An 11,541-nucleotide genomic window follows, 5' to 3' on the forward strand; every position below is an offset into this window, starting at 1 on the left:
TGTTCCACATCCTCCCCAACACTGGCATTAGCCAGCTCTCTCATTTGTGCTTGTCTAATTTGTTTAAAGTGATAGCTCCCTGTTATTTTGATTTCCAGTTCTCTGGTTACAAATCTTTGTGAGCTTTTCTTTATCTGGTGTAGTTCCAACTGCACCTTGCCTTCTGCAACAAAGATTCGTGGTACAGCTAACCCTAGATCATCTGTGCGTATTCTGAGGCCTTATTTCAAGAGCTCTCTCTATATATTAACTCATTAAATTGTGAACAACCCTAGGTACTACTCTTGTCACCCACATTTTGAAGATAAACCCAAACACAGAGATGTTAGCTAACTTTCCCAAGGTCACAGAGCTAGTAGGTCATCAAGCCCGAGTTTAAAGCCAGACTCAGGATGAGAATCTCTGCTCTAAATTCCCTTACTCTGCTGTCATTCCTGATTCCACATTTCAAGAACATTTCCCTTTTCCATTCTATAGAGTTTCTTCTGAACTCAATTCCCCTTCTAAGCAATTCCATAATGCAGGGACTGAGTCCAAGAAATGGGTGGGGAGGGATTCATTATCTGAGGAAGAGTAAGCCAAGCCTCTTCAATTGCACAATACAAAGAACACTTGATTAGCACAATCATTATCAAATGAAATATTCTACTAATTAAACACTCTGGTCAACTGAGGATGATATGGCTACCATATTAAAATGTAAAACGCTGTACCCTAAAATGATACCTCTATATTAATTTTCTTTGCTGTTGTAAAAATTACCACAAACTTAGTGGCTTAAGCAATGCAAATGTATTATCTCACCTTTCTTAGCCAGGTCACAGGAGCTCAACGGCTCTCTCTGCTCTGTGTCTCGGGAAGCCAGCCCATCTCATCTGAAGCTCTCATCTGAAGCTCTCCTCTGAAGCACTCATCTGAAGCTCTCACCTGAAGCTCCCATATCTAGGAGAATCTGCTTCCAAACTCACTCAGGTAGTTGGCACCTCTCTGCTCCTCGTAGGTGCAGATCTGAGTTTCTAGTTTCCTCACTAGTTGTCAATGGGGAGCCCCTGTCAGCCACCTAAGGCCGGCTGTCCTACTCACCATGCAGCGCAGTGGTGCATCAAGTCCCGTTCATGCTTCTTGTCCCTGATTTCTCCTTCTGTGTCTATTTGTCTCCAGTCAGAGAGAGTTTTTTGCTTTTAAGGACTAATAGGATTACATTGGACCCACCTCAAAAATCCAGGATAGTATCTGGAAAGTGCTATGTAAGTGCTGAATGAATGAATGAATGAAGTTCTGACTGTACTTGAAAGATTGGAGATCATTAGCTTGGTGGGGGAGGATAAGGGAGGAATGAGAAAATCCCTCACGGCAGCTTTGTTGTCATTTGCAATAGACAAAGGTAGCTGTTATTTTGGGTAATCTGGTTATATGAAAGGTCACTGAGAAGGTAAAAATGTCAATATGGTTGCTTGCATAACTAATTTATTTTAAGTCCAGTTAGTCAATAAATCTCTGCTCTAGCATAGGTTTGACAGTAGATAATCTCGTGTTGCATCAGGCACTGTGATGTTGTTAGAGAGCCCCTACGCCCTTGCCTTGGTATCCCTAGAAACACAGATTCCCCAGCACAAGACCATCACCCTGTAAGCTGAGAAAAAAATACAGGCTTTTTCCTACACTCAATGGCATCTCTTAATCTCCATAGTCCCATTACTGTCTCCAGTCCCTTCTGCTGTACCCAGGATAAAGTAATGACCAGAGCCCATTTGTAATAATAAACACTTGGGTATTCTCCAATTTCAAAATGCTTTCATCAACTAAAGAAGCAGCAGGAAATGGTGGATTTGAATCTTAACACTGTTATTTACTGACTATTTGATTTTGGAAAACTTCCACATCCTAGATGGAAAATGGGGTTAGTAATAACTGCCTTCAACAGCCGTCAGCATAGAGCCAGTGTAATCGAAGTACCTAGTAGTGCCTGGCACATGACAGACACTGAACAAGTGGCTACTATTATCACCTATTATTTCTAAGAATGACAGAAAAATCCAGGACACGAAGTGAATTTTCATTTCAGATATATAACAAATAATTTTTTCAGTATTAGTATGTTCCAAATATTGCATGGGGCACACTTATATTAACACTACATTTTTTAAAAGATTTATTTATTTTAGTGGGGGGTGGGGGAGAGTTGGGGGAGAGGGAGAGAATCAAGCAGACTCCCCACTGAGTGTGGAGCCTGACACGGGGCTCAATCTCACAACCCTGAGGTCAGGACCTGAACCAAAACCAAGAGTCAGATGCTTAACCAATTGCACCACCTTTTGGCATTATTTTTATTTGCTAAATCTGGCAACCCTTTTTCATGTGATCCTAGGGCAAGCATCAAAGTAGACATTGTTTCCATTTAATGGATAAGGAAACTGAGGCTCAGAAAAAATAAGTGATGTGAAATGATCACAAACTAAGATGGGGTAGATTAAAAGGAAAGATGGATATTAATTCTATTATTACTTATTACTCATAGAGTATGTGCTGAGTACTTCCAAGCAATATTTAGGAAGGGTCTACTGTTAGTACCCAGCAATGACCTCCCTCAATGTAGATGTGAAGTGAGGGGATGGGGGGATACCTTAGGCACAGCATCAGGATCCTCAGGGTCAAGAACTAGGATTTTGGGTGGCTCACTCCATTAAACATCAGACTCTTGGTTTCAGCTCAGATCATGCTCTCAGGTGCTCAGATTAAGCCCTGTTGGGGCTCTGAACTCAGGGGGGGAGTCTGCTTGAAGATTCTCTCCCTTTGCCCCTCCCCCATTCTCTCCCTCTCTCTCTCTCTCTCTTTCTCAATTAAATAAATAAATCTTAGAAAAAAAAAGAAAACAGAACTAGGATTTCTTGTGTCTTCTCCACCAATGCTCCACTACCTCATTTTAGTTGTACCTCGATCCTCTTGGCTTACCAGCATCCTCATGGAAGAGTGAAGAGAGAAGATGAAGTTCCAACGAAGCACCTTCAGTAACAAATCAACACAGCTCTGTGATTTCACTAAGCCAGGTCACAGTTCCCATAACCGTCAAGAGTTGGTCTTCCCAAGAATGAGGTTCCTGGCTGGTGGGTTGTGGAACTCCTCGGGCCTTGAAGAAGAGAATCTGGTCAACCGACTTCACAGAGTGAAAGCAGCAAAGGGCTTCTCTTTGCAAAGGGAAGGCTCACTTGGAGACAGAGGAGTGGCTGACCCGAGGATGCGCGGCAGCCCAGAGTTTCTCATTGTGTTCTTTTATCGGGGTTTATTGGGTACCCTTCCTCCCATCTTATTCTTATCACCCCACCCTTGTGTCAGCCTTGGTTTCCTCCCCTCGAGCTCTTTGCGCAAGTCTGTGGTAGTCATCTTGCCATGCGTGCCTAAGAACAATCCACTGAGGGCCCAAACTGCAATGCAAATGATGTTATAATATTCTTGGGGTTTCTAGCAGACACAGTCTTTCTTAAGTGCATGTGCTCCAAAGCTGGGCCAGTCCCTGTAGCCCGTAGCCTCTGCTTTTTGTCTCAGCTAAAAGGCAGAAAGGGTTGGCCCGAGGGAGAAGGGACGGTCTCTGGACGGGGGATGGGTGGTCACTGGCGATTGTCCCAGAGTTACCCTCCTTTTTCCCCTCCTGCTCATGACTAACTGCCTACTCTAACAAAATTGGAAGGTGGGAGAAGAGCTTTAAAATCAGCTTTAAATCACCTTGTTTTAAGGACATGCCAATTTAAAAATATTTGTCTTAAACCTAGAGGCCGAGGAGAATACATCTCCTTCATTCCCATTGTAGGGAGGCCCCAGGAGAAGCACGATCTCCAAAAAGTATCCTGCCTCGGGTCCATTTATCGTCTCTTCAGAAAAGCTAGGATTTCAGGCCTCTACAAGCGCACTCAAGAATTTTTTTTCTCAATTTTAAGTATATATGCAGGAGAAAATTAACACACAAGTACTTATATATGATGTTAACTTGAGTGGCCAAAATAGGAATTTACCCATAGAGAAAATGGACTCCTGTGGAGCTTCAGATTATCACAAAGCCCGGAAGCCTAACCCTTCTTTTTCTACATGAATTTTTTGCTGACATTCATATTATTCCCATAGCCTCTTTTTACTATACAGTGACACACTTTTCTGCCTACTGTAGCTTTTATTTTCATTGGTTTACTTGGTTTGGTGGAGTCGACTTGGGACATTATTTTTCATGTGCATGAACAAACTTCCTTTTCTTCTTTTCCGTATTTATAGCAGTCTGATTTAGCATCTCCAAGAAGGGAAGCAATATAGGGCATGGGAAATGCTTACAGCAGTCTGAAGAGTGACAGGCCAGCTGCACCCAAATACTCTGCTTCTTGCCAACACCTGTATCTCAGCTCATTTCTACACACATACACTGCAAATAGCTGCCATGAAATTTTAATTGTTCGCTCACTAATAGATACGCAAATTGCTTAGCTCAGGAAGCAGAATTTCCTGCAGGCAGCATTTCTCAAATGATGGGCCATGGACCACCCCTATCAGAGTCCCGCGAGATTCTTATGTAAGAGGCTCATCTCTGTTTCCCACTGCAGACTCCCATTACTACTGAATTGGAATCTGCAATTTCCAAGAGTGGGTCTTTGCAATCTGGCCTTAGAGAATGTATAATGTGATTCGAATTGAATTTTATGACTTATTTCCTCAGTGGATCAGTCAGTATGGTCTGGCTAGTAATTGTCTGTGATTTCATCACTTCTCTATATTCTCCAGCCCGTACACGTAGGTCAGGAATGGACGAGGGGACTTCATAGTGACCAGATTTGAGAGGAACACTGGGCAGTGCCAAGGGCCCAGTGTGGGTGAGACCAGCAGTCTGTTGTAGAACAAACGTGTATGATGCTGTGATTCCTCTAGGAGTTCAGTACCCACGGGACTTTCTCAACTGTGACAGTCTCTGTTTTATCTACACCTGACGAGGGAGATACCAATGCATAATTCCACATCAAAAATGGAGAATTATGTAAAGCTTATTTTAAAAAAGTAATTCAGGCATGAAGATATATGCTAATATATTAAAACTACAGTTTAAATATCCTGTGGTTTTTCTATTAACTTTTAATCCCTTCTCATTTGGAATCAGGAAAATCATTAGTCAGATATGGTTCAAGGAATTATCTTTTTCATGATCTGACCTGGATTGTTTTTCTTTGTCAGGTACCTGCGTTGTGCCCTGTGCGTCTTCTATTTCATGCTGGCCTCATTGGAGTGGTCATTTCCTCATGAGACGACACTTGATACCAGCATCCTGACATCTTCAGGCTTCCCATAGTTGCTCCAAGTCTGGGTCTTATACTCTGAAATGGCATCGGTTGGATTTCTGTGCTCCATCTCACTCCCTAATTACACAGAATTGAAGTAGTTCCCTCTGAGTCGCGATCTCTCTGAGAAAAGTCTGTCCCCAGAGAAAAATGTGCAGCTCGCAGTCTGCCCCTTGGCTCTCTGAGCCTCCTACAGGCTGCCTGTCACTGTCACAGGAGGGCTGCGTGTCTCCTCAATCTGGCAGCTGTGAAGACCTCCTAAATTAAACCCCTCTCCCTGGATAAATTCCTTACACACACACACACACACACACACACACACACACACATAACCACCTTGCATTTTTATCACATTTTCTGCCACCGATCACTCCTAAAGCCACCTGAGTTACACTGTCAGGGCCCTCCGACCCTGTGTGCAGGCAGAGAATAAAGGGAATTCTCCCTCCCTGAAGAGATGCAGCTTTCCTCAGTGTATCCAGACCAGGTTCCTAGAAATTGGGGAGGCAGAAGCTTACGGGACGCTTGCGTGTCTGGTGGTTGTTCTGCCTTCCCAGAGCAGCCTAGGGGTGAGGCACAGATCCGTATATTATCTGCAGAGAAGATCTTGCTCCTTGCTGGGTGAATGGTAAAGAACTCCTGATCCAGGGACATTAGTAATAGGAACTAAGAAAGAGGCAATAATATTTAAGAAGGCACCACCCCAGCCCTCCACCATTAAAGAACAAGTGTAGGTAGTCACCATCAGGTTCACATAGAGATAATTGTGTGGGTAGAAAAAAATGAGATTTTTTTTTTATCAAAAACTAAGCCATTGTTGTAATCAGGTGATCAAAACACAATAAGTAGAAACATAGACTTTTACTGGGTACATGGTAGGTATTGATAGATTCTCTAAGGCAGGAAATTGAATTTTAAACTGTTCTTGGATTTAGTTCAAATTCAATTCTCAAAAAGATGAGGTTTTATAATTTTTTTAATCACTGCAGAAAATTAGGCTTTCTCAAAAATGGTCTATTCCTTAAGGAAAACATTCTATAATGAAAAGCAATAAAGATCTATAATTGCATGAAATGAGCATTTTCTAGTTAATTTGGGCAGAGGACTGAATCAAGTTGGAAAAATCTATGCCACAAATCTTTGATCCTCTAAATACAGGAGCAGCAGAGCCATTTACATTTGTTTTGTGCATTTTTTGTTTTGCTAGAATTATTTTGACAAAACGATGTAGGCCTGAATTATCAAAATAGAAACTTAATTTACTGGAATAACCTTCCACACAGGAAAAATAAAAGGTATTATCACTATGATTTATTGCTTTTTTTAAGATTTTATTTATTTATTTGAGAGAGAGAGAACAGGAATAGCAGACTTCCCACTGAGCAGAAAGCCCAACTTGGGGCTCGATCCAAGGACCCCAACATCATGACCTCAGCCAAAGGAAATGTTTAACTGCCTGAGATAAGCAGGTTCCTCATACGATTAAAAAAAAAAAAAAAAAGAGGGGGAATGTCAGTGTAGAGATCCCAGGCTCCCTCTAAGCAAAAAACAGACTTACATAAATGAAAGGATAGATCCAAGAAATTTGTTTATTCATTCAACAGATAGTTATTTGCACTGGAGCTAAGCTAGCCTACACATGTAATGGTCATTCCTTTTGTTTAGTCTTTTGGATCAAACAGCAATACATGCTTCCAGAAACATTTCCAAAGATCAAGATGTTTATAAGGGAAAATTGTTTCTCTTCCTGTCTCCCCAAATGGGCATTAACAACCCTTTGTTAATCCCACTAACAATTTCAAGTGAGTCCCTCTGTAGTTCCTTTATTTAACTAATCGTATGTACATATATTTATCATTTTCTTTATGTTATGCATATTATGAACTATAGAATCTATAAATACATATTACTCTGTAACTTTTTAACTTTACTCTATATAGATATATGTTTAAGACATATGTAGAGATATACCTCAATATTTTACTTGGATGCCTAGCATTCTGTAGACTAAAATTCCATAATTAAAAAAATTCAGTCACTACCTTCTTGACAAGCCTTTAATTTTATTTCTGGCTTTTGTAAATAAGAAAACTGTCATAATAAACATTCTTTAATGTATGTATTAAATGTGAAATGCAAATTTTTTTCCTGCTGAATATATTCTCAAAGGTGTACATTGCTGTGTTAAAGACATACAAATTTTCAATTCTAATAAAAATACCACATTACTTTTGTGTAAGTTCTGGCAGTTTACAATCACACCAGCAATGCAAGTGAGTTCCTCATACCCTAGCCAACACTTGATATTGTCATGATTTTTTAAAGATAATATTTATTTATTTATTTATTTGAAAGCAAGAGTGAGCAAGGGGAGGGAAGAGAGAGGGATGGAGAGAGAGACTCTCAAGCAGGCCCTGCACTGAGCCAGACACAGGGCTAGAACCCACGACCCTGAGGCCACAACACGAGCTGAAATCAAGAGTTGGATGCTCAACTGACTGAGTGACCCAGGTACCCCAATATTATCATTGTTTTTAATATTGGAAGCTAATGGTTAAAAACAGTAGCTCATACCTTACGACCCAGCAACTTTACTACCGGGTATTTACCCTAAAGATACAAACGTGGTGCTCCTAAGGGGCACATGCACCTGAATGTTTATAGCAGCAATGTCTACAATAGCCAAACTATGGAAAGAACCTAGATGTCCATCAATAGATGAATGGATAAAGAAGATGTAGTATATATACACAATGGAATACTATGCAGCCATCAAAAGAAATGAAATCTTGCCATTTGCGACAACATGGATGGAACTAGAGCGTATCATGCTTAGTGAAATAAGTCAGTCGGAGAAAGACAACTATCATAGGATCTCCCTGATATGAAGAAGTGGACATGGAACCGGGGGGGTGGGTAGAAAAAGAATAAATGAAACAGGAGGGAGACAAACCAAAAGAGACTCTTAATGTCACAAAACAAACTGAGGGTTGCTGGGGGGAAGGGTGTAGGGAGAGAGTGGTGGGGTTATGGACATTGGGGAAGGTATGTGCTCTGGTGAGTACTGTGAAGTGTGTAAACCAGGCGATTCACAGATCTGTACCCCTGGGGCTAATAATACATTATAGGTTTATAAAAAAAAATTAAAAATTGGAAAAAAAAGAATATAAAAAGCATTAAAAAAATGGTAGCTCAATCTTGTTTCAATTTGTATTTCCAGGTCACAAAGTTTATGTTTATTGGACATTTTCTCTTTCTTTTCTGTGGACTGCCTTTTGATATCCTTAGGCCATATTTTTATTGGGCTGTTTTTAATTTGCCTGCACATTTGCCAGAAGTTCTTTGAAATATAATCCTTTGTTATGTGTATTGCAATCATTTCTTTCCTCCAGTCTGATTGTCTTCTGACTTTTTAATGTGTTTTTTTGTCATACTGAAGATTTCGATATCTGTATAAAGTTCCTTCAAATTTTATTACTTATTCTTTTTTTCCTGTCTAAGAAGTTTACTCCATTGAAATCCATACCCGAAAAATACACAGGTATTCTCTGCATTCCGTAGCCTTACAACTGTAGGTTCCTATGACTGTGCGGGTGGCCAAGGGCGCCGCCGGGCCAGGGGCCGAGGTGCGGTGCAGCCCCGCCGCGCGCCCGGGCTCTTCGGATCAGGCTTCGGAAGGCTGAACCTTCCCTTCCTCCCAGCCCTGCCTCCTTCTGCAGAGTGGAGCTCAACAGAACTTTGTTGTTTTGCCTTTTACTCTGCGGGGAGAGAAGCAGACGATGAGGAGAAAATAATGAATGTCAAAGGAAAAGTGATTCTGTCAATGCTGGTTGTCTCCACTGTGATTGTTGTGTTTTGGGAATATATCCACAGCCCAGAAGGCTCTTTCTTGTGGATATATCATTCAAAAGGAGAAAACCAAGATTCAGAGAGGGAAAAGGTCCCATCACGGTGGTACTACCAAAACCCAGAAGTTGGTAACAGCATAAGTCAGAAGCACTGGTGGTTTCCGAGTTGGTTTAACAATGGGACCCACATTTACCAAGAAGTGGAGGACACAGATGAAGATGAACGAGAGGAAAACAACGGAGAGCTTCAGCTATCAGACTGGTTTAACCCACAGAAACATCCAGAGGTGGTGACGGTGACCAGATGGAAGGCGCTGGTCGTGTAGGAAGGCACTTACAACAGCACCATCCTAGAAAATTATTATGCCAAGCAGAAAATTACCGTGGGTTTGACAGTTTTTGCTGTTGGAAGATACATTGAGCATTACTTGGAGGAGTTCTTAGTATCTGCCAATAGGTACTTCATGGTTGGCCACAAAGTCATAGTTTACATCATGGTGGACGACGTCTCCAGGATGCCCTTGATGGAGCTGGGTCCTCTGCGTTCCTTCAAAGTGTTTGAGATCAAGCCTGAGAAGAGGTGGCAGGACATCAGCATGATGTGTATGAAAACCATTGGGGAGCACATTGTGGCCCACATCCAACATGAAGTGGACTTCCTCTTCTGCATGGACGTGGACCAGGTCTTCCAAGGTAGCTTTGGAGTGGAGACGCTGGGCCACTCAGTGGCTCAGCTGCAGGCCTGGTGGTACAAGGCAGACCCCGACAAGTTTACCTACGAGAGGCGGAAGGAGTCTGCAGCCTACATTCCATTCGGCCAAGGGGATTTTTATTACCACGCAGCCATTTTGGGAGGCACACCCATTCAGGTCCTAAACATCACCCAGGAGTGCTTAAAGGGAATCCTCCAGGACAAGAAAAATGACATAGAAGCCAAGTGGCATGATGAAAGCCACCTAAATAAGTATTTCCTTCTCAACAAATCCACTAAAATCTTATCCCCAGAATACTGCTGGGATTATCACATAGGCCTGCCTTCGGATATTAAGACTGTCAAGATATCTTGGCAGACAAAAGAGTATAATTTGGTTAGAAATAATATCTGACTTTAAACTGTGCTGGTAAGCTTCTGAATTTGAGAGAGTATAATTCTCGCAACTTTCTCAGAAGAGTAACACTTAACTTTTAAACAATACTAACAAAACACCAACACTGCAAATACTTACTCTTCTCCCTTGTGACTTTGAACTTCGCAGTATGGGAGAATGAACCTATGGTAGTCAGGTGTAAATTCCCAGTGATTTCTTATTTATGCTGGGTTTGGGGGAAATAACCAAAAAAAAAAAATTTTTTTATTTTTTTTTTTATTTTTTTTTTACACAGGCAAAGAAAAAGCCAGAAACCCTCTGCACATGCCAGATAACATACTGGAAAAAAAGGTTCTAAGGAAGTGTTTAGCTACAAGGTACAATTTAGTCACAAGTGTTTAGTCACAAGATACAATTGTGAGGGGTCAGCTCCTTGACTTCGGTGTCTTGCTGAGTTGCTCAGCAGCAGAACTCTGAGGAAGGACACAGTCAGTCCCTGTTGGCAATCCTCGGATGGTTTCAGGAGCAGACTGCTTCAGGCCATTGGCTGTCCCTGTACTTTTCCCATCAGGAAAATGTCATTTGGCTTCTGTACAGAAGATTGGTGGAGAATTCCCAGTGGATAGCATGTTGGTGAAGGTTTGGAGTCCCAGGATATGTGAATGAGCCAGTGGGGGCTCAGCATGGAGTGGAAACAGACTCATAGTGAGTTTTCCGTGAAGTGGCAGAGGGTGGGAAAAGAGGCTGGTCACTGTGGGCCACCTCTGAGGGGCACAGGGCATGGGGCTGGTGCTTAAACACAGCACGGATCCAGGTGCTGTGTGGGAGGCTGTGTGGGAGGCCCTGCAGGCCATCTCCAGCCTCCTCAGACCCACAGCAACCAGGGTGGTGGTCTTGCATGGAGATGCTTCTCTTTGGGCCCAAGTCACATTCAGTCCTGCTGGACTCTGCTGCTTGTGTCCTCAGTACTGTGGCTAGAGCTTTGAAGTAGATGGTGACAGAGTAGGCAAAGGCCCACAGTGGACTAAAGAGGCTGGCAAAGAGTTCAACTTCCCAAACCTGGGCTGCATGACAGCCAGTCGTCAACATGCCCGGCCTCCGCCTGCTCAAAGCCTCAGGGCCCCCTAGCCCATCATGCCCCAGAGTGGAGGGCTGACATCCATGAGTAGACCGGATTGGAAAAACCCTCCCATCAAGCAACCTCTCGTTTTCCTCTGCCCCATCTGCACTAAAGCAGTGTAACAACCAGAATAACAACAGTGAATAAAATCTGCTTCATATCAGAAGCAGAGGGGA

At 42.3% G+C, this 11,541-nt stretch overlaps 1 protein-coding gene across 1 annotated transcript; it reads left to right on the forward strand.

The window, feature by feature from the left end:
* Positions 1 to 8,952: 8,952 nt before the first annotated feature.
* Positions 8,953 to 10,297, forward strand: LOC131833168 (N-acetyllactosaminide alpha-1,3-galactosyltransferase-like). The gene is given in 1 exon segment (XM_059176350.1): positions 8,953 to 10,297. A coding segment is annotated over 1 exon segment (1,161 nt). The 5' UTR covers positions 8,953 to 9,102; the 3' UTR covers positions 10,264 to 10,297.
* The last annotated feature ends 1,244 nt before the right edge of the window (positions 10,298 to 11,541 follow it).

Source organism: Mustela lutreola, chromosome 6, assembly GCF_030435805.1.
Source record: "Mustela lutreola isolate mMusLut2 chromosome 6, mMusLut2.pri, whole genome shotgun sequence".
NCBI lineage: Eukaryota > Metazoa > Chordata > Mammalia > Carnivora > Mustelidae > Mustela > Mustela lutreola.